This window comes from Schizophyllum commune (genome assembly GCF_000143185.2).
Source record: "Schizophyllum commune H4-8 unplaced genomic scaffold SCHCOscaffold_2, whole genome shotgun sequence".
Lineage (NCBI taxonomy): Eukaryota > Fungi > Basidiomycota > Agaricomycetes > Agaricales > Schizophyllaceae > Schizophyllum > Schizophyllum commune.
Genome location: NW_026089539.1, coordinates 1,534,497 through 1,554,222, shown reverse-complemented (window position 1 = coordinate 1,554,222; position 19,726 = coordinate 1,534,497). Strand labels below are relative to the sequence as shown.

At 56.2% G+C, this 19,726-nt stretch overlaps 9 protein-coding genes across 9 annotated transcripts; 4 read left to right on the top strand and 5 right to left on the bottom strand.

The window, feature by feature from the left end:
* Positions 1-62: 62 nt before the first annotated feature.
* Positions 63-2,982, bottom strand: SCHCODRAFT_02610629 (MCM-domain-containing protein). Its single transcript, XM_050344436.1, has 12 exons — positions 2,814-2,982; positions 2,641-2,767; positions 2,016-2,588; positions 1,754-1,964; positions 1,555-1,700; positions 1,423-1,506; positions 1,131-1,367; positions 998-1,081; positions 828-943; positions 647-775; positions 255-594; positions 63-204 (listed from the first exon to the last, which is right to left on the bottom strand). Exons 1-12 carry the CDS (start codon positions 2,957-2,959, stop codon positions 175-177), a joined length of 2,223 nt encoding a protein of 740 aa, XP_050202194.1. The 5' UTR covers positions 2,960-2,982; the 3' UTR covers positions 63-174.
* A 190-nt stretch (positions 2,983-3,172) lies between these two features.
* On the bottom strand, positions 3,173-3,985 carry SCHCODRAFT_02610626 (uncharacterized protein). Its single transcript, XM_003038728.2, has 2 exons — positions 3,810-3,985; positions 3,173-3,755 (listed from the first exon to the last, which is right to left on the bottom strand). The coding sequence occupies exon 2, from the start codon at positions 3,748-3,750 to the stop codon at positions 3,370-3,372; it is 381 nt and encodes a 126-aa protein (XP_003038774.1). The 5' UTR covers positions 3,751-3,755; positions 3,810-3,985; the 3' UTR covers positions 3,173-3,369.
* A 271-nt stretch (positions 3,986-4,256) lies between these two features.
* Positions 4,257-4,535, bottom strand: SCHCODRAFT_02489833 (uncharacterized protein; the record flags this gene model as incomplete). The annotated part of the gene is made up of 1 exon (XM_003038729.2): positions 4,257-4,535. One exon carries the CDS (start codon positions 4,533-4,535, stop codon positions 4,257-4,259), a length of 279 nt encoding a protein of 92 aa, XP_003038775.1.
* Positions 4,536-5,574: 1,039 nt separating this feature from the next.
* Positions 5,575-6,213, top strand: SCHCODRAFT_02610623 (uncharacterized protein). The gene is made up of 3 exons (XM_050344435.1): positions 5,575-5,611; positions 5,667-6,013; positions 6,065-6,213. Exons 1-2 carry the CDS (start codon positions 5,587-5,589, stop codon positions 5,984-5,986), a joined length of 345 nt encoding a protein of 114 aa, XP_050202193.1. The 5' UTR covers positions 5,575-5,586; the 3' UTR covers positions 5,987-6,013; positions 6,065-6,213.
* A 196-nt stretch (positions 6,214-6,409) lies between these two features.
* SCHCODRAFT_02610618 (kinase-like protein) lies at positions 6,410-9,830 on the bottom strand. Its single transcript, XM_050344434.1, has 7 exons — positions 9,749-9,830; positions 9,391-9,666; positions 9,294-9,335; positions 8,886-9,241; positions 7,240-8,834; positions 7,025-7,190; positions 6,410-6,976 (listed from the first exon to the last, which is right to left on the bottom strand). Exons 2-7 carry the CDS (start codon positions 9,588-9,590, stop codon positions 6,762-6,764), a joined length of 2,574 nt encoding a protein of 857 aa, XP_050202192.1. The 5' UTR covers positions 9,591-9,666; positions 9,749-9,830; the 3' UTR covers positions 6,410-6,761.
* Positions 9,831-10,048: 218 nt separating this feature from the next.
* Positions 10,049-11,522, top strand: SCHCODRAFT_02684195 (MSF1-domain-containing protein). The gene is made up of 5 exons (XM_003037399.2): positions 10,049-10,066; positions 10,122-10,523; positions 10,584-10,901; positions 10,953-11,061; positions 11,112-11,522. Exons 2-5 carry the CDS (start codon positions 10,492-10,494, stop codon positions 11,247-11,249), a joined length of 597 nt encoding a protein of 198 aa, XP_003037445.1. The 5' UTR covers positions 10,049-10,066; positions 10,122-10,491; the 3' UTR covers positions 11,250-11,522.
* A 136-nt stretch (positions 11,523-11,658) lies between these two features.
* On the top strand, positions 11,659-15,692 carry SCHCODRAFT_02610610 (RIC1-domain-containing protein). Its single transcript, XM_050344433.1, has 17 exons — positions 11,659-11,905; positions 11,960-12,067; positions 12,117-12,301; positions 12,357-12,544; positions 12,605-12,750; positions 12,799-13,022; positions 13,083-13,316; positions 13,364-13,400; positions 13,451-13,505; positions 13,555-13,619; positions 13,671-13,787; positions 13,837-14,335; positions 14,383-14,468; positions 14,516-14,750; positions 14,802-14,896; positions 14,946-15,269; positions 15,320-15,692. Exons 1-17 carry the CDS (start codon positions 11,753-11,755, stop codon positions 15,584-15,586), a joined length of 3,018 nt encoding a protein of 1,005 aa, XP_050202191.1. The 5' UTR covers positions 11,659-11,752; the 3' UTR covers positions 15,587-15,692.
* Positions 15,693-15,785: 93 nt separating this feature from the next.
* Positions 15,786-17,675, top strand: SCHCODRAFT_02662871 (uncharacterized protein; the record flags this gene model as incomplete). The annotated part of the gene is made up of 6 exons (XM_003037401.2): positions 15,786-16,004; positions 16,217-16,323; positions 16,378-16,563; positions 16,613-16,636; positions 16,688-17,107; positions 17,159-17,675. The coding sequence occupies 6 exons, from the start codon at positions 15,786-15,788 to the stop codon at positions 17,673-17,675; spliced, it is 1,473 nt and encodes a 490-aa protein (XP_003037447.1).
* Positions 17,676-18,611: 936 nt separating this feature from the next.
* Positions 18,612-19,595, bottom strand: SCHCODRAFT_02486123 (uncharacterized protein; the record flags this gene model as incomplete). Its single annotated transcript, XM_003038731.1, has 3 exons — positions 18,612-18,860; positions 18,914-19,095; positions 19,148-19,595. The coding sequence occupies 3 exons, from the start codon at positions 19,593-19,595 to the stop codon at positions 18,612-18,614; spliced, it is 879 nt and encodes a 292-aa protein (XP_003038777.1).
* Between the last annotated feature and the right edge of the window lie 131 nt (positions 19,596-19,726).

The window sequence follows — 19,726 nt, the reverse complement described above, 5'->3', positions numbered from 1 at the left end:
CTACACCGCCTTCTCTATCGCGTTGTCTAAGCTGCCCAGACGCACCTTGCGCGCGATACATCTCTTCCCTGCTCCCGCCCGCGCACAGATAACCTGTGGTAAAACACATGAAATAGCAACAAAGCAATGCGACAGACACAATACACAAGAAACAAGGATCTGGACGATGCATGACTAGACCCCAACCCTATGAACAACCTTTTTCTGCAGAGGGAGTCAGTACGCTGCCACTCCCAAAGCACGATATACGTTACCTGAGACGAGAACCGTATGATCTCCCTCTTCTCGAGCACAAACAGTGTACGCTCAAGCGCATGACTCGAGTACCCCTGCTGAGTTACGAACTCCTTGACTAAGCTCTGGTAGCTCGTACTCCAGCCGACGGGCAGTCGTCGCTTGATCTCCTTCTCTATGCGGGTCATCTCCTCGTTAAGCTCGCCGCGCGACATGCCGTCGGCGGAGCCGGCGGTGACGGCGTCCATGGTGGAGAACTTGAAGAGTCGGATTGCCTCTTCGACGTGGTGGTTCTTGACCACGGGAGACAGGGTCATCTTCGCGAGCGACTCGGATATCCGGATGATAGCCTCGAGCTGACTGGGAGAACGGTCAGCTGCTGCGACCCTAGCCAGTAAGACGAGCTACCTACCGAACAGTGATGGGGATAGAACTTCGCTCATTGTTATCCTGCTCAACTTGCTGCACCTCCTTGCGCAAGCTCACAAAGTGACTGCTCAGCATATCCTGTGCGTCAGCGGAAAGACGAGGTGCGCATTTGCTGCAGCGAAAGGTCAGCGTCTCGAACGAAACCCAGGCTGAATGTCACTTACCCCTTGCAGTACGCAATGTATCGCCTCATCTTGTCCAAAGGCAACTCGCCCATCTCCTCGCCATTGTCCTGTCCAGGACGATTCATGTGGATGTTCAAGACATGCTTCGCGATCATCTGAGGGTATCGTGAGCACCGTCGCTGAGTATTGAAGGATTAGGGCGGACTAACCTTGTCGCGCTGCTCGTTGTGCTCGTCCTTGACGATGAAGATCATGTCGAAACGTGACAAAATTGTCGTTTGGAAGTCTATGTTCTGCGAGGGGTAAGCCTGCGGCCCACTATAATCATTCGAATAGACTCACCTCGCCCGGACTGCGCCCTTCGTCATATCGACCGAAGACAGGGTTGGCGGCTGCCAAGACGCTGGTTCGGGAGTTCAAGACGGTTGTGATGCCAGCCTTCGCAATAGAGATGGTCTGCTGCTCCATCGCTTCGTGAATAGCGACTCGGTCCTCGTCTCGCATCTTGTCGAACTCATCGATGCAGACGACACCCGTATCGGCCAAGACCATTGCGCCACCTTCCAGAAAGAACTCGCGCTACGGTAGACAATGCCTCAGACGACTTCTCGCAGGACGCACGACAACGACCCACCGTATTCGTGTCTCGTTGTACCGAAGCGGTCAAACCTGCAGCACTGGAGCCCTTGCCGGATGTATACACAGCAATGGGTGCGACCTGATAGCGAGGTCAGTCTGGGTCCAACCCGAACGTAAAAAACCGTACCTTCTCGACGAACTTCAGAAGCTGACTCTTGGCCGTTCCCGGGTCACCCAGCAAGAGCACGTTGATATCGCCTCGCAAACGCATGCCGTCGGGAAGAACCTTCTTCGAGCCGCCGAAGAGCAAACATGTTATGGCCTTTTTAATATCTGTGCGCCACCTGTGAAAGTGCTCACGCGAATGCAAGACTTTTCGAACGAACCTAAGCTGCCGTAGATACTGGGCCCCACGCTCTTCGCGAATCGCTCGTAGAAGTTCTCACTGCGCGCCATCTCGCCAAACTCTTCCTCCTCTTCGGGGCTGAACTGCAAGCCGAACGGGTTCGAGCCTGCACCTGCGCCTGCGGCAGACATTGTCTCCAGATGCACGACGCGAATGTACGGCTGTCGCAAGGCAGCCGCGTTGTTGCTCCTCTGAACTAGGTGAGTTTTTGAAGAACGAGAATCGGCGCGTTAAGCACTCACGTTCTTAGTAGATTGGAAGGTTGAGAATATACCGGTAACAACAACGCGAGAGCCCGGCACGACTTTGCCTGTTAAGTTTCTGTCGGCTGACAGGAGTAGGTGTCGAGGGAGTTCTCCGACGGGGACCATATCTGGTGCTTCTTGCAACTTCAAGGTCTGTTGGTCCGCGAACGTCGACTTCGGATGGATGATCAAGTACGGGTCGAGTGGGCAGTCCTTGGGTTGTCCAGCCGTGTCATTGTTCAGGCATTTGCGCGGAAGAACGCTATCGGAGCCACCAATCCCAGCAGCAGGGTGTACGATATGAACATGCCGACACGATCGACACTGCAGGTGCAGCTTCGTTGCGCGCGAGGAGAGAACGGAGGCAGAGATGACAATGCCCGGCACGCGTACGAGCTTGCTCATCACGTCGGCGGTTAATTCGCGGAATTGCAGCATGTTAAGACCAGAGCGTATGGTGACTTGGACGCGGGGTATGGCCTCCTCCATGATCTCGTTCTGCTGCTGGTCGGTCTGCTTCATGAGGGGGAACAAAATTGAGCGAGCTGCACGCGTCGCCGCGTTCTCAAACTATACGGCGTTGTCAGTCTTGATCCTCCCATATAATGGGACCATCACGCACTAGTGGCAAGACATCTGAGGGTCGATCCTGGATCGAGTGCGCCAATTCGTCGTTGTACAAGCCAACGTGCCTCAAGTCCACCTCTAGCAGATGTTGCTTGAGAAGCAAATTCGCACGCAAATTGTCTCTGGACAGGAGTCAGATATAATCCTTTGAGCCTGCTCGCCACGCACCTGTAGATGAAGTCCCCTCCAACGCGGTACTGCATTATAAAGTCTAGCAGTGACTTTTCCGCCTCAGATGGCAAATCAGCGGCCTGAGGGATAGCCCGCTGGGGGGTGGAGACGCTGTACACCCTATTTGCATCGAATCCAGACATGATGGAGGGGTACAACGCGTGCGGAGAGCGGGAAGATGCAAGTCTGGCGCTGTGTCCAAATGAGCGCGTCGCTCGTTTGCACGTGCGCCAAGATCACTTGAGGGCCGGCTCTTACGCGTTAACGGCGATTACTCGATTAGTGTCCGTAGATCAACATGGACCTTGGGCGAGTAGCAGACGTTGCTTGCCAGCGATATACGCTGTATATAAGGGCTCGAGAGGAATTCTATTGCTATAGGCTACGTTGGCGTATACTACATCGCTAATGGACGAAAACACAATAAATTCCCAGGTTCTTGGGCGGCCACGCACATCATTGAAGTCTTCATCAAAGGAAAAGTGTGCAAAGTTCATTGATGAACTGGGGGCCATCCTCACGTAAACCTTTGCATCGGGCGAAAAGACAGGGCTCAGGGTAGGGACGACCAAGAGGCCGCGACTGTCAGGAAATTGGGGTAAGCCTGTGGAGGGTAAAGACATGGGTTTTTGACGATGACCGCGAGATGACACTCGCGGCGCTTGGCGGGAAAAAAATCCTCAGAGCGTGAGATTGGGAAAGAGAGGGAGGATTCTTGTTGCGCATGGTGTCGGAAGCCGCTAGACGCCCGGGGGATGTTGCGTCCTTCGCGAGTTTTGCGCCCTCGTGGAAGCTGTCCGAAATGAACAAAGTTGATGTTGACTGGCCTGCACTGGGTGGGGAAGATAGAGGGTGTGTTCAATAGCGGACTGGAAGGGGCGTGGACGACGATCGCCTGCTGGCGACCGTCGAATAATAACGACGGCGGATCCATGGGGTCTGGGCAGTAGGAAAATCAACGAGACAACTAGCTGCGTTGTAGATTCGACGCACCTATACTTCGAGGATGTCTGCAAGAAGGATGCGGCTTGAGGCGCCTGTGTTTTCCGAGCCAGACGACAGATCGACAGCCCGGCTAATCCAGCCTTGTCCAGCTTGTGCTAGAAGAACAGGCGACCTGCCGAGCGCAGTCCAAGGACAACAAGATGAGAGGGAGAGGAAACAGCGAATTTTGGCGTCACGTCGACGTGACGAGCAGGGAGAGGCGGCCTGGGTATTTGCGCGTCAGAGTTCGGCCATGTTCGAAAAGGACAATGTGAGAATCACTGACGATGTCTCTCGCTTGTCTTCCCAACACGCATGGCGGTCGGAATGCGCTCTGTCGCTTTGGGCTCTAAGTCAGTCAAATTCCTCGCCAGACGAACGTCCTTGCACCCACAACCAGCACGAGTGACTCTGACGGTCTTCGCACTCTCGACCAATATTATCTGCGAATTATATTCATCTGCCAGCCCTTACCTGGGTGAACTTCCTAGTTGATGTGTAGCGCTGTCGCTGCGCGTCGAGGGTAACCTTCTTGGTGCCGTCTCCGTCTTTTGGCCCCGATGCTAGCAGCTCGTCTACGGTGTCGTGGTCCACCGGCGGGATCTCGTCTAGGCAACATATAATGCTGAAATAGAGCATTAGCTGCGGTAAAGGCAGGTATCGTTCGCAGGTTGAATTACTCACCACGGCCAGCGACCGTTTGGTTGTCTTCGCTGTTCTGAGGCCAGGTGCCATTGGCTCTGCGGGATAGACGCTCCAGCCGTCGGCACACTTGACGTGCTATGGAGCCTGACGCGGAGCGGGGGCATAGTCGAGGGAGGTCATCTCGCGGATCCTCCTGACATCACATTCTCAGACGTTCACCTCCTCTTTGGGCGAGGAGCAGAGCACTTCTACGGGCACCTATCGGCTCGGTGCCATGCATGAATTGGGTCACTATTGGCGGGAAAGTGCATTCTGTGAGTCGTTATCTTTATACGGCACGCCGTTACACTGACCAACAGCAATGTTAGCAGACCATGTCACTTCCGGAGTCCTGCGAGGGGGCACATGCAGCTTCTCTGCTCGAGGGGGCTCTCAAGTGCGGCTGGAGGCTCGCGACGTATCTGCTTGCCTGTTTTGACCTATCGCACAAGTCCGCCAAGGCGTCTTGCCAACACGGATGGGCATTGGGAGTGAGCGACATACGGTAGGCATCGAGAGGGAAGCGAGCCTACAATTGGCAGTACGCGGAACGGACAAGGCGAGAAAAAACATGCCAGCCCTGCTCGGATCGACACCGGACTTCAGCAGTTTCTCTGTTTAAGGGAATTGCGCAAATCTTTGCTGAAGTATCTGGCGACACTCGCACGCTGTCCCTTACCCTCAAGTCTCTTCTCCTTCCGGACCGCAACGCAACTCTCTACGCGCCAGAAAGGGTCCGACAAGCGGAAGGAACTTGCGAGAACGAAGGATTGCGCCGCGATGCAGCCGATGGGTCAGCCACAGGCAGGCTCCGCGGGTTTGGGGTCAGGCTCAGGTGAGGTGGTGCCTACTCCTCTACGAGCAGGAGCTGACCAAGGGGGTGTACAATGCAGCACAGCAAGCGAACGTTCAGGCTGCTGCCGCTGCCGCTCCAACCACAATCCAAAACGCCCCAGCAACACAACAGCCTTCGCCGTCAGACAATCGTCAATGCTCTGAATGCGGAAAGCACTTCTTGAGGTGCGCCGTCGTATCCTTCACCCCTCCTCCATGGTCATGACCTCTCACGCTCTGTCGAAGGCCTAGCGCCCTGGAGTCGCACATGAACAGTCATACCGGCGCCAAACGTGTGCCAATCACTCTATGCACCGTCTACTGCTAAGCGGCATTTCTTGCTCTCAGCACACAAATGCGGGGCGCCCGGCTGCGACTCGAAATTCGCGACACGCTCCAATATGCTCCGTCACCGTCGCCTGCACGGGCCTGAGGTGTGCGCGATGCTTGAGGAACAGGAGAAGCGAGAGGCTGCCGCGGCGCCGACGCCCATCATTTTCAACACGCCTATCGTGAACGAGGGCTCTGAGGAGGGCGGTCCAGGGATAAACGTGCAGTGGATGGCGCCCAACCAGGCTACAAGGCCGTACACCCGTTACCCGGATTTGCTCCCGGACGAAGGAGGATCCTCGACGGGAGGAGGATCGTCATCTTCTCAGCAAACGTAGGTGGTCATGTTCGCGGGCTTTACCTAGGTGTGTCTTCAACCTAAACGAATGTACGGCCCACTGACTTTCTGCTTCTAGTCTCTAGTATTTGTGTTGTGATGTTTGCTCGCGCTGTGCGCACCGTGTCGTCTTTGCTTATATCCATGCTATCTCCGTCATGCATTCTACTACTCATATACCGTACAATGATCGCTTTTTACCCCATGTATCATCGTCTTACTGCCTCGAGGTCATACTGTATCGATATAAGAATCACTAGTACTACTTGATATCCTGTCGCTGCCTCAACTTGATAGTCAATTAGATCCGACAAGCGAAGAACTCGCTTGACTTCAAGCTGAAAGCCGCGAGCACGACGATGGTCTCGCTGCGTGCGCCGAGCACCGCAAATGGGTGTAATATCGTGGCATGTTCTGCGTAATCATCCTCACCGTCTACACGAGGCTCTTGCCGGAGGGACGAGCGTAAGAGACCCAGAGACATGTAACATTAGCCATATAGCAAGGCAACTACAACAACACGTAAGACAAGGAATAAGAAAAATAAGATAAAAGGGCCGCCACACTGTATAACGGCGCGACCACCTAGCTCTACGCCATCTAAAGTCTAGAATACTAGATGCATGTAACAAGGTCCATCCCTCTAGGAATCTAATGAGTAGCATGGTATGCAGAGGAGATAAAGGAGTGACGAAAACGAGGGAATGCCGGACGCGAGAACATATACACAGAGGAGAGCTTGAGATATAAACATACGCATGTACGGCGAAGGTGAATTACCATTCGCCAACCACTTCGTCCGCGGGCGTCACGGTCAACCATGGGTGGTCGATCATGTCGGAGGCGCGAGCACGCTTGTGGAAATCAGGGACGAGCATAGGGAGCAAGAAATCGCAAAGGGCGTCTGCATCGGCCTCGCTATACAGATATTTCTGCATCATAACGGACTTGAGCGGCCATGGCTTAAGCGTCTTGATGTAACGTAGATGACCTGCGCACTATGAGCGAATGGGAAAGGGGACGCGAAGACTGCACGTACCATTGTGGTCGAACAGATCACGACTGTACTTGCCACCCATCTTGGCCTCGAGCTCAAAGTCGCCCAAGAGCTCGATGATCTGAGCCATGTGATCGTCGTCCTTCGTGAATAGCTCGCCCTGGCTCTGAGGATCGAACAGATACTCGGCCGTAAGGAGCTCGAAGACCTGCAGACAGATAAGAGAAGGCTCGTGTCAAACCTTAAAGACAACATACCACACAGGCGATGCTCCAGATGTCTGCCCTCGTGTCCCAGTCCTTCCTGCCGACGATGGCTTCGGGGGCACGATATTGACGCGTCTGAATGTCTTCCGTGTAATGCTTCTTCGACGGCGTCGCGTTGCCCAAATCGGCGATCTTAATCGATATGGGCGGACCGCAGAACTCCTCCACCTGCTCCAGCTCGGTCTCGAGCGATGGACGCGTCGGTATCTTCTGCGCGCCCGGCTTCGTGGGCGTGGGCGACTGCGGGCAACCAGTGGGCGACGTAGTCGGGCCTGTCAGCTCAGGAGACGTTGCCGTCGGGGTTGGTAATGAAGACGGCGACGAAGCAGCGTTAGTGCTGAGGCGCAGAGGGCTCGGGAAGCTGCATGGCGAGCCAAAGTCAGGTGGCGGGTGCGCGTGCATATGTGCAGTAAGCGCGGACATATGCTGCGGCGGCGAGAGGCGGTTGTTGAGATGCTGCATGGCGGCGTCGTTAGACGGCGATGCCAATGGGGGCGAGGCACAACAGGGAGCGGTTTGGGTAAGGAGTGACGGTGCCGTATTAACAATGGGGTTCAGAGGCGACTTGCGGAAGGGCTTGCCGGCTGGCTCGCCCTCGACCGAAGTAGCGTCGCTCTGAGCAACCCGGCTCCCCGACACCGGCTGTGGGGTCTGTGAAGGGGAAGCCTTGGTGGTGATGCTAGAGCGCTCGGAGGTGGTCCGCGAGCTCGTAGCACCGGAAATGGTGGTCATCCTGGGTCGCGTAAGGTCGAAGTAGTCGTAGGGATCCTCCTCGCCCGTCGCGGCGACAACGGTGGAGACGACTACTGCCGGCGCTGGCGCAGCCATACCAGGATCCTGCCATGAGCTGGAGGAAAAGCCCGACTGCGACCGAGAATGTGTCCCGGTTGGACGCGGTCCAGACTTGTTGGACTTGAGAGACGAAGAAATCTTGTCCTTCGGGCTGCCTTTCCATGAGGTGGACATGGCGCTCTCGAGTTCGCTCTCGATGGTCGCCTTGCCCTTGCCCTTAACGGGAATGCCCACTCGTTCCTTGCTTTCGTCTTCCTCCTTGATCGTTGCACCGAGGATGCCGGCGATGGCACTCCCGATAGACTGGGAGAGTGACGTCGGTGGGGTGCTGAATGTGCTCCTGGATTCGCCGGTGGATGCCGATATAGACGAAGCCGATGAAGATGAAGAGGACGCAGATGGCGATACCGGCTTCGGTGCCTGCGCGGTGAGCTTCTTGACCACGTCCTTCTCTTTCTTCGGAGCCGACATGGACAGACCGCTAGGCACCTTTGGGATGCTGGCACCGTAACTGGAACTGGCCGACGGAACGCCGCTGTGTAAACGCGACTTGAAGCCGCTGCTGAGGCTGCTGCTCGAGCTGTTGAAACCAAAGCCTACGCTTGGGCTCCTCGGGCTGGAGAGAGGCTGCGAGTCAAAGATCTGCACCTGCCGCCGCGGACGCTGAGCGGTTGGGATCGTAACGCCAGCCCGCGACTTGGTTGGATGAGGCACGCCTACACGGCGCGAGGTCGGCGTTGGTGATTGACAGAGTTCTGATTGAATGTGCGCCTCGACATCCGGTATGGAGATCACTGCGATGAAGTTGAGAAAAGACAGCGAGATGAAAATCGTCATATGCTCACGAATGTTCTCCGGTTTGATATCGGTATGAACGAGATCGCACTCGTCATGGAGGTACTGCAAGCCGAGGAGGGCCTGCCTGGCGATGATCTTGACAAGCGCGCGGGGCACACCCTTCTTCTTGTTCCTCTCGATGAGCGCCAGCAGGTTCTCGCCCAAAGGCTCAAACACGATGCAGATATGGGAAGCCTCGGGTCCTTGATGAGTGAAGGAGTCGAGGAAGGAGACGATGTGCTCCCGCCCGGGGTGCGAAGGGGAGACAGAGGCCACTCGGGATAGCAGCTTGATCTCGTCGCGTGCAGTCTCGGCGTAGCGACCAGCGGACTTGACGACTTTAAGAGCGGAATGGCACTTCGTTCTGAGCATAAGAATGTCAGAAGAGGTCCCAGGAAGAGGGGGAAGGTACGCACTGAGTGTCCTTAACGAGCCAGACCGTCGAAAAGTGTCCCCATCTATACGATCGTGAGATGAGTTGAACGCAGGCGAACGATGAGCGCCACGACGCACCCGAGCTTCCTGACGACGCGATAACGACCATTCTTGAAGGTATCGTTCACTTGAACTTGAAGGTAGCCACCCGAGTTGTAATCCGCCGGGCTCTCCTCGTCCTTGGAATGCGGCTCGGTAGGCTCCTCGACGGGGAGAATCTTGGAGCCCGTTGGCGTAACGACGTACTCGTATTTGGCGCACTGCTGCTTTGGAGCCATGGCCGACGTCGACGACGATGGTGAACTAGCTGACCACTTGCCCGTCAGGGTCTGTTGGACTTGTGTGCGTGTAAGTCTGAGGGAAGAACGGCCGTTGTCGGTTCGTTATCCAAAGGTGACGTAACGTCACACCGTGACCCATTTTATTAAATGCTCACCCGCGGTTGGCCAGCCTCAACTCTTTTCCAGGCGTCGGCACCAGAGGCTGCAGACGTCGAGAGCGTCCAGCCTCGCTCCAAGTGAGCGGGGGAACGACTGAACGTTTTTCTATTCAGCCGTGTTGGGCCAACTGTACTCTATCTCTATCTCCTGACCAAGCCTTGACGTAGTGACTGCCATCTGCTGATTGCTTTACGGAACGCGAAGAGGGAACAGAGTCCGGAATCACCGCCGCACATACGAGAGATACGCGCTCGATGGTCATGCCCCCCCTCCCGTCTCGTTCATTGTATGCTAGGCGCAGCGCAGAGGACCAGGTGAGCACGGAGCATACAGACGCGTGTACGTGAAGTTCGCATGTTTATCTACAAGATATATTCCCCGCGGGACTCAGGGCAAAGCCGGAAAGGGCTGGGTTTCAGGCTCTCCCAAAAAAAAAGGAAGCGGCAGAGGAACTGCAGGACAGAGGAACTGCAGGAAAAGGGGGAAGAAGACTGGAAGAAAACAGGAAAAAGCCGCCGGGCGGCCAAGTTGGAAATAAAACATATCCCGTGGTTGTGGGAACACGGCACCACGAGGGCGATCAGGCGATCGGGCGGGTCTGGATGTGCCGAGAGACGATCGTCAGCGGTGAGGACAGCAGTCTAGCCGATGCTCCAGCTCAACGACATTCTCTGAAACAACTGCTCTTGCCAACTCCCTCGACCTACTCGAGAAAGACGACAGGCTCGTCCTCGTCAACATGAAGTTTTTCAAGCAGAGCTTCTTGTACGAGTGCGTATCGCTTTTCCGCGCCTCCTGGTTGGCCACTAACGCGTCCTCCCCCTCAATCAGCGATTCCTGGTCCATCGTCTCCCTCGCCTATTTCCTTCGTTACCCGAACCCCTACGCTTCTCATGTCATTTCCTGCGATGTCATCTCCCGCAGCATGACCCCCACGGGCTCGCTGGTTACGACGCGCCTCATCCTCAAGCGAGGCGCGCTCCCGCGCTGGGCGCCCCGAGGCATCATGTCCCGCGCCGAGTCCTGGGTTGTGGAGGAGAGCGAAGTCGATCCCTTTGGCAAGACCATCCGCTGCATCACAAAGAACCTTGACCACGTCAAGGTCATGCAAGTCGAGGAGTCTGTCTTTTTCCGACAGACGCCGGAGGGGTACGTTCGCGCGCGATGCAACCTGGTCCCATTTTCTCATGTATTCCACAGGAAGACGCTGCAGACCACGGAGGCGAGGATACGGTCCAACTTTGGCTGGGGCATGGCCAAGAGGATCGAGAGCCACGGCCTGAACAGATTCAAGGCCAATGTCCAGCGTGTGAGTTGAGCGCCATCTCACACCCTCGGACACCACTGACTAGTTCGCAGTCCCGCGAGGGCATCTCCCTCATCCTCGAGATGCTCCGGCAAGCTCGTCCGCAAACCATGGGCATGGGCGGTGTCTCAATGGCTCTGTCCAACTCGCCCAGCCTGTACGAGTCGCGCAACTACGAGTTGCGCGACTGATTTCTCGAACCCCCACTCCGTCCCATCTCCTGCAAGACCATACTTATTAGCAACCCTCCGCTCGAGTGCGAACTAGCATCCCGCCCTCGAGCGGACTGTACCATACCATACCAGCAAGTTTGCGTGCTCCGTTGCCTCCTGTTTGGACCGCGTTTAATGATTATCGTCTGTCGGTGCATTGTATTAGTAGTAGTCGCTGTCCTGGGCCCTTTCGTTGTCGTATGAACACACGTTGGAACGTCGACATTTCGAGCCAGGCATTCTAAGCCCCCTGAGATCCTGCGGATGGGCTTGGAATCGTGAATTATGGAAGGGAACCCGCAGGTGACATTCCATCTTTGCTGCTATTGCATCGTTGAGAGCACCTTTACATCGCTATTTGAAGCTCAGCTTGAGCTCTTGCGCGCCACTCTGACGGCCAGGGGGCGCGGCGGGCCGGTGAACGGCTCGAACCGAGTCCGCGTCGCGGACGGCGGACGCGCCTCTCGCGCGCGACACTTACCATGTACTTCCCAACCTCGGCAGCCCGCCAGCTTTCCACGACCCCCGCACTCCCCAACATCCCCCCAGAGTCGGTAATCACCGTTGCCCCGAGTCCACGGAAGTCGCTGTTCTGTACGCTAACGCGAAATGGGGTCACCGTGTGGCGTGTACGAGTGCGTACGCCTGCCCATGCCCGAGAGGCGCTTGCGCTGAATGAATGGCCTTAGCCCAGTGCTGTGCTAGCGTACCTCTCGAGAACACCGTCGTCTATCGTGGACCATGGGGAGAACACGGATGTGCATTGGGCCCCGGATGGGTCGAGGCTGGTTATACAGGTGTGTGGTGTGCTTCTGGGCTTGGACAGTCGCTCACATAAAACCGCAGACATCAGCTAGCTATCTAGTACTCATCGCGGTAGAGCATCAGCCGGACAGACCCATCTACGAGGTCTCGCAGGCCTCTCGATCTACTCAGCGCAACTTCCTTGCGGGCCCGGGGGAAGGCGTGCCATTCCAGCGGGTGCATCTACACTTCGAGGGTGTCATCAGGATACAGGGCTCTGTACTGAGGTACGTGCACTTGTCTACTGAGGTTGTTTGGTGGCGCGGAATTGACAGCACATAGCTTATCCCCTCGCAAGAACTACATTCTATTCTCCACCAGGAATCCTCCCGCCATACAACGCATACCTTGGCCAGAAGATGATGAGGTTGACTCCGCAGACGAAGGCGCTGAAGACCGACGGATACAGATCGGCTACGAGACCTGGGTCTTCAATGAGGAGGAGTTCGAGTGGTTCGTAGAGCATGATGGTGTGTGCATTCCTCTGCAAACCACCTTCATACCTCGCTTACACTCCGTCCCTTATGCAGTGACGGTCTCAAAGATCATATACTCGCGAACCACAGGCGTCGAGACGTGGATCACATCAGACGGGCGAGTCTACTTCGTTGGCCTACACGAGACGGCGCCCGAGAGCAGCGTCTCCGAGTTCACACAGAGCGATGACCAGGAACGAGTGCGTCCTCTCCTGTACTTCGCATCGCAACAACCTCACCCTTGCTAGGCGGCCCACAAATTCATGTCAGACGCCTTCCCCGACGGCCCAAGACTGGGTTGGCAGGGCACTTGCGTTCACGACTTCGAACCACCACGGTGGGTGCAGAAGCGGCGAAGAATCGAGCCTGGAGAGACCCCGCCACCGGGCTGGGTCCCGTACGAGGAGCCACGACGGGCAGTGTCGGTCGCGGTGAACGGGAAGTTCTCGCTAGTTGCGATTGGTACCATTGGGTGCGTTTGCCCTCACTTACCAGTTGATACGAATGGTCATCGAACTTCTTCCCCTTATAGCGGCGCGGTCCAATTCACCAACTTTCCCTCCGAAGAGGGCGTCGTACCCTCTACGCACACAGTCGAGATCCCGAATCCTTACAACAGGAAGACGGGCTCGGTGCGGACCATGGAGTGGAGTGGGGATGGATACGTCCTGGCGGTGGGCTGGGAGAATGGGTGGGGTGTCATTAGCGTTGGCGGGCGATGTTTGGCGTCCGCGTTCGGTGTGGAGGATTCTGTGGATACCGACAAGTGCGCTCAGGTTACTTCCAAAATGACGGAGATACTGACGTCAACAGGTTCCAAGACCGGTATATGTATGGCGTGTCGAGTCTGGTGGGTACTTAGAGAACAAGACTATACCCATCTCTGCTGACTTATGTCAGTTTTGGGCACCCGGCAACTTCGAGCTGTTCGTGCTTGCCTTGCCATCGTCCAAACGTACGCTTGATCCCACCCCCTCGTATCTATCCGCTCACCGTCCAAGTAGCGGTTGATGGGCAGCTTTTCGTGATACCTTTTGCGAAGAGTGCGACTACTGGGCAGCATTCACCTGTAGGCCTGCGTACAAAAAGGGGACTTTCCACCGAGCTAAACGTTGCGCAGGATAACACACGATATGCCTTCCTGCAGATGGATGACAGAGCACTTATTTACCGAGGAGCAGATCAGCCTGACATGAGCGTCATCAATCCCGATTCCGATGTCTGGCAACATGTCAAGGTCCGTAAAGGCGCGCCTCGACCACTTTTCCGGGTTGACTGGCGTATAGATCCCTCAAAGTTACTTGGCCACAAATTGGCCCATCAAATACTCCGCGCTCAGCAGCGACGGTCGTCTCATCGCAATTGCCGGACGACGCGGCCTGATCCACTACAGCGCCACATCCGGCCGATGGAAGCTCTTCAGCGACGAGCTCCAAGAACAAGCCTTCACTGTCCGCGGCGGCCTCCTCTGGTTCCACCACGTGCTCGTCGCCTCCGTCGAGGTCCAGCGCGCCTATCAGATTCGCCTCTACTCCCGCGATCTCGACCTCAGCAACCAGAACGTGCTGCACCGCGAGGTGCTGACCGCGCCAGTGGTGATCCTGTCGCTGGTGGACAACTCGCTGCTGGTGTATACGGCGGACAATACGCTGTATCATTATCTGATTGTGCCGACGGATAAGACGATTAAGTTGCATTTGTGTGGGAGCATCACGTTCAATGGGATAATTGCGGCGCCTGGGGCAGTACGTATGCTGAGTTGGCTAATACCGACGGCGCAGAAACGTGCGTAGACCACAAGTTCTGGCGGACCGTGGCTGATTGGGTTACAGAGCTCGGGGATCCCGTCGACGACCTCTCGGTCGCAACGGTATTGATGGTGGTCGGTGGTCAGCTTGTCTTGCTCAGACCGAGGAAGGCCAGTATCACAATTTGTTCCCTCGCCTGAGCTGACCCGTGCTACAGTCTGGCGATCAAGAGGTCAAATACGACATGCAGATCTTCGCCGACCGCATCGAGTTCTGCTGGACCCATTTGCGCGGTATCGGAGCGCTAGAGAACTCGCTCTGGGGCTACGACGGCACTGGAATGCGAGTGTGGCTCAACGCGCTTGCTATTGAGAGACCACAGTCGCAAGACCCTACCGCGTCGAGCGATGTCAAGGAAAGCGTGCACATACCGTTGGACTTCTACCCTCTTTGTGCGTACATCTCGGCCTCGTAAATGTGAGCTTACTGACGTTGTTTTGTAGCTGTGCTTATGGACAAGGGCATCATCATCGGCGCTGAACATGAAGCCGCGACTCGGTCCAACTTGCCGTTCGTCATGTTCCGGCATGCTACTAGCGTACGCCGAGCTTCCGCCTTTCGAAAGTCCTGACTAACAAACGATTCAGTCTCATCTCTTCCTCCCTCCCGTGCTCGCATTCTACCTTCAATCACACGAAGTCCGAGACGCTGTCGCGTTCGCAAGTCACTACGAAGAATTGGTGTACTTTGCCCACGCACTGGAGATACTTCTCCACACGGTCGTCGAATCGGACGCCTGCGAGCCCGACGCAGACACAGACCCAAACGACACGATCCTGCCGAAGATGGTGGAGTTCCTCGACCACTTCGACGCCGCCCTCGATGTGGTTGTGGGATGCGCACGCAAGACGGAGATGACACGATGGCGGCGATTGTTTGACATTGTTGGGAATCCGAAGACTTTGTTCGAGGTACGGGCTCATATCATCTCTCACCTCGACGCGCTCACTAACCTTCATAGATGTGCCTTGCATCCAAAAGACTGAAGACTGCTGGCTCGTACCTCCTGGTCTTGCATAACCTTGAACAGTTGGACGAAAACCACCAAGACGCCATACGATTGCTGAAGAGTGCGGTGGATGCGAAGGACTGGCAGCTATGCAAAGAGCTGATTCGCTTCTTGCACTCCATCGACGAAACGGGCGATGCGTTGAGGAGGGCGATGGCAGAGACAGACTTGGGACCGCCGCAAAATGGCGTGTTGCGGGTCAACGGTAACTCGCACTAGTAGAACATGGACTGTGTACAATTCCCATTGTGTAAGGATGACCTCGTGTGTAAATTAGAGACAAAGGATACCGGTAGGACAATGGAAGACGGAAAGGTCGAACAACGCAAGCCGGACCGGTAAGGATCCGGCGGGACCCGGAATAGGCAAGCGTGACAAAAATTTGACATTCCCCCTGTTCTCCTTGCTCTCAACTCTCATGGCGGCATCTCCGACGACAGCGCAGCAGCAGGCCACGCTCTCAGAGGCGTACGGCGACCAGGACGGCCCTCCCACCAGTGACTCTCAGTCGGCGGCTCAGCCTCTCGGCGATGACCTTCGTGGCGATCGCGATCGCGACGCTGACAATGGCAACAACGACTACGCTCGCTCCGATGTTGGTGACTCCGTCAAGGCAGAAAACACTAGACTTGGAAAGGTGCTTTTTAATCTGCTTCTCGTTCACTTCAGCACGCCCTCCCCTTGTAATGGTCCACGGAGGGCCACATAAGCGCCTAATGTTGTTCTCTGTCCCCAGCTGGGTTGCGCGCTAGCCAACATGGTTCAGCACTACCTGCCTCCCAGCGCTAACGCCATCGATCGCTCCCCTCTCGTCCTCGACTCTGTGTTTACCTTCTTTCTGTCGCGCAGCCCAACCCCAACAAGGTTTACATCGGGGGCCTTCCTGAGAGCACTCGCACGGAGGACCTCAAAAACTGTTTTGGCAAGCTTGGCGCTATCGTCAACATCGAGCTGAAGTATGTGATCTTTCTCACCGGGAAGGATACGGTGCTCATGCATATGCGACATAGGATCGGCTATGGCTTTGTCGAGTTTGACAACCCCGAGGCCGCTATTGAGAGCGTTAACAAGTACCATGAAGGTTACTTCATGGGCAATAAAATACGCGTTGAGATTTCCAAGGGCGGATCCAAAAGCCGCCACGCCATGGATCCCGGCTCATGCTTCAGGTGTGGTGTACCGGGACACTGGGCAAGGTGCGTACAACATCGCTGCGCTGGAGCTACTTCTCATCCACGCTCCCAGAGAGTGCCCTACCTACCCTGGCCCGTGAGTATCATGTGTTCCATTCATTGAACCCGTCATCTTATTGTTCTTCAGCCCACCTGGTCGCCGTGTAGATCCTATCGATCGCGTTCGGGACCGTGATCCGCGCGACCGCGATTATCCCCCTCCCCCTCCTCGTGAATATCGCCGTCCGGTGACGCCGCCCTACCCTCCTCCTAGGGAGTACCGTGACTACCCTCCTATGCCTCCGCGTCGTGACTATGACGATTACGCCCGCCGCCCTCCTCCGGTCGACTACCGTGACCCACGTTACCCGCCTCCTCCTGTGGACTATCGCTACGCGCCTCCCCCTCCTGTGGATCCTTACCGGGGCTATCCTCCGCCGCCTGTGGCTGATCGTGGGGACCGAAGGATGGGCCCGGTCGACCCTCGCTATGCTGCGACACCGATGGCTACCCCTCGCGCGAGAACTCCTCCTAGGTACCGTGACGACTACGAGCGTCCTCCACCTCGGTATGCACTATGACTGCTTCGCTCCTTGGTCTCGCTCATACGTCTCATCAGCGACTATGAACCTCGTCGTGGGCGCCCTGTCACCCCTCCTGTACCAGCTGCAGGTCGCTATGACTATGCTGCACCTCCGCCAAGGAACGGCGGCTACAGGTTCGCTAGTCCATCGGCTTTGGTCCCACACTCCTCTGACAACATCATAGACGTCGTTCTGAAAGCCCGCCCGCTGCCCGCGCTGCCCCTTACGACTCCTACGGCGGTGGCTATGCTCAGCCTGGGTACCCTCGCCGCGACTACCCTCCTCGCGGCGTGGCCGAGAACGGCTATAGGCGTTGAGGCCATTATCAAGTTTGCGGTCATTTCGTCTAGCGCCACCAGCGGTCCGGCTCTGGCCAACAGTGGTCTAGCTCAGACTAACAGCGGTCATGCTTTGACCGACCATGTTCTTGCTTTGGCCAACGAATCTGTCTCCGGTGATCTACGAGAGAACAATCTTCTGAATACGCACCATCTACGTGCTCCGAATACGCATCATCTATGTGCTCCGAGCTATCTTCGCGCACCTTGCTAAACGTCTAGTGATCTTGTCGATTTATCTCGCTTTGTGCACCAGTCTACCTGTTCTGCTTGTGTTATAACTTAAAATTTACCCGCTGTTTGTTTGTTACTCCCAGTGACCGGGTTCGTCAGTCATCATTGCCCCCCAAGTTGGCGGCAACTTGCAATTGTAAGTCGAGTGTAGCAGCGGCGCTGCTCTGTCGTGTCCCGCCCTTGTTTTGGACATCGCTGAGTTCAAAAGTGTTGTCTACTTTGCAGTTTCGACGATTGGACGCGACGGCTGCTGGCATTAGCTCTCAGCGTCTTTCCTGGTCTGGTGCCTTGCCGTGTTACTGTGTTCTAGAGGTCTCAAAGAGATGATTGCGCCTGCGCTGTCGTACACAGGGAGGAAAGGGTTCACCATGTTGCAGTCCTTTTAGAGGCAGTATTATACGAAGTGAGGCTTTTGACTTGACTTGATTATTGTGCTACGCTCTTCTCAGACTGTTGGGCATATGGGTCATGGTTCTGTCAAGGGTAGACGTCCTTGTCAGCGCGGTCTATGTACGGGGAAGACGCATTCCTAAGTGAAGGCAGCAAAGAGTGTCCTTGCCGCTTGGAAATGTAGACGCCAATGTACACGTGAATGTTCAACATCCCAGTCGACGGCGACAACATACTTACCGTAACACCGCTTGAAAGAATTGAAGGACCTACGAGCCACTGGTCGGCCATCTTGCTCATGGATCATCTCAAGTCTCGCAAGTGTAAAGCGTTAGAAGGCAGCGTGGCATTATGTAGAAGCATACAAATGCATCAGGACGATGAGGTATAGGTAGTCGAAAGCAATGATAGCGTATGATACAGTAATGTCAGGAGTGTAAGATGTTGGATCTAATGAGGTGGACCATCTACAAGATCGCGTTAGCATTGGATAGCCATCGAATAGAAGCACAAGCACTGACATTGCTTAGAGCGCCAGGACCTGGATGAGGACGCTGACGTTGAGCTGGAGGACGATCGGGAGGATGTCGCCGAGGAGGCCGACAACGACACCGAGCAGGCCACCAACGAGGCCGAGGACACCATCAACGAGTGCGAAGATGGTCTTCAGCAAGTCGGCGATGATGACGCAGATGTCCTGGAGCAGGTGCGAGATGACATCGGCGGGCGCGCTGCCGAGGACGTTGAGGACGCCACCGAGAGCAGTGAAGACGAGCTGAATAGGAGAGGTCAACGACTGAATGAACCACCTGGATACAGGGTACTAACCTTGAGGAGGTCAGCGACAATGCTGCCGACAGCGTTGACATCCGTAACATCGCCGAGGAGACCAGACGCGTCGAGACCGGTGAGGCCCTTCACATCGTCGAGGAGGTCGCCGAGGATCTGCTTGACGTCGCAAAGGAGGTCAGAGACAGCCTTCTCGGTGGCGTTCGCGGGCTGAAGGTAGACTGAAGAGCTGATTATAGCCGTGCCAGCGATAGAAAGGAAATGTCGACGTACGCAGAGCCTGGCAGGTCTCAGTCAGGTCGACGATGGCCTGATCGACAAGACCGAGCAGGGACTGGTCGTTGCGACGGCCGACCTCAACGTCGGCATCCGCGTCCGCCTCCAAGTCAAGCAGATCACGACCAACAGCGACGTTGGCGTCCGCGTCGGCGTTAGCCGCGACGAGGGCACGAGCAGAGGGGGTCGGGACGGAGCTGGTCACAGCGGCGACCTTGGTGGCAGGCGCGCTGGACGCAGCAGCCCGGGCCACGGAGGACGCGCCAGAGGCAACAGCAACGGCAGATGAGGGCGCGCCAGAAGCAGCGGCAATGGCGGTGCTGGAGACAGCAGAGCCAGCGCCGTTAGGAACGGCAGCGAAGCCCGGCAAGGGGACGGGGCCCGCAGACGCGAAGGACGCGAGAGCCACGGTGGCGGCGAAAGAGATCGTCTTGAACGAGAACATGGTCGGCGTGTGGGTAAGGAGTGAAGGGGTAAGAGAGTGACTGTCAAGTCGAGTGGACTTGGCTGTGGTAAGAGAGGCGGGAGAGGAAAGTAGCTGAGGAGCTGAGGGACTGGCAAATCTCTGGTCAGCTT

Bases quoted from the DNA above. Each gene is read 5' to 3' on its own strand.
- SCHCODRAFT_02610629 (XM_050344436.1), bottom strand. From the start codon at position 2,959: ATGTCTGGATTCGATGCAAATAGGGTGTACAGCGTCTCCACCCCCCAG. The intron at 2,589-2,640 runs GTGCGTGATGGT...AACGCCGTATAG, and splicing joins CCTCAGATGTCTTGCCACTA to TTTGAGAACGCGGCGACGCG. The intron at 1,507-1,554 runs GTACGGTTTTTT...CCTCGCTATCAG, and splicing joins TTCTGAAGTTCGTCGAGAAG to GTCGCACCCATTGCTGTGTA.
- SCHCODRAFT_02610626 (XM_003038728.2), bottom strand. From the start codon at position 3,750: ATGGATCCGCCGTCGTTATTATTCGACGGTCGCCAGCAGGCGATCGTC.
- SCHCODRAFT_02610623 (XM_050344435.1), top strand. From the start codon at position 5,587: ATGAACAGTCATACCGGCGCCAAAC. The intron at 5,612-5,666 runs GTGTGCCAATCA...TCTTGCTCTCAG, and splicing joins CAGTCATACCGGCGCCAAAC to CACACAAATGCGGGGCGCCC.
- SCHCODRAFT_02610618 (XM_050344434.1), bottom strand. From the start codon at position 9,590: ATGGCTCCAAAGCAGCAGTGCGCCAAATACGAGTACGTCGTTACGCCA. The intron at 9,242-9,293 runs GTGCGTACCTTC...TCTTATGCTCAG, and splicing joins TGGCTCGTTAAGGACACTCA to AACGAAGTGCCATTCCGCTC. The intron at 8,835-8,885 runs GTGAGCATATGA...ACTTCATCGCAG, and splicing joins TATCAAACCGGAGAACATTC to TGATCTCCATACCGGATGTC.
- SCHCODRAFT_02684195 (XM_003037399.2), top strand. From the start codon at position 10,492: ATGAAGTTTTTCAAGCAGAGCTTCTTGTACGA. The intron at 10,524-10,583 runs GTGCGTATCGCT...CCCCTCAATCAG, and splicing joins AAGCAGAGCTTCTTGTACGA to CGATTCCTGGTCCATCGTCT. The intron at 11,062-11,111 runs GTGAGTTGAGCG...ACTAGTTCGCAG, and splicing joins TCAAGGCCAATGTCCAGCGT to TCCCGCGAGGGCATCTCCCT.
- SCHCODRAFT_02610610 (XM_050344433.1), top strand. From the start codon at position 11,753: ATGTACTTCCCAACCTCGGCAGCCCGCCAGCTTTCCACGACCCCCGCA. The intron at 11,906-11,959 runs GTGCGTACGCCT...GAATGGCCTTAG, and splicing joins TCACCGTGTGGCGTGTACGA to CCCAGTGCTGTGCTAGCGTA. The intron at 14,897-14,945 runs GTACGCCGAGCT...CAAACGATTCAG, and splicing joins TGTTCCGGCATGCTACTAGC to TCTCATCTCTTCCTCCCTCC.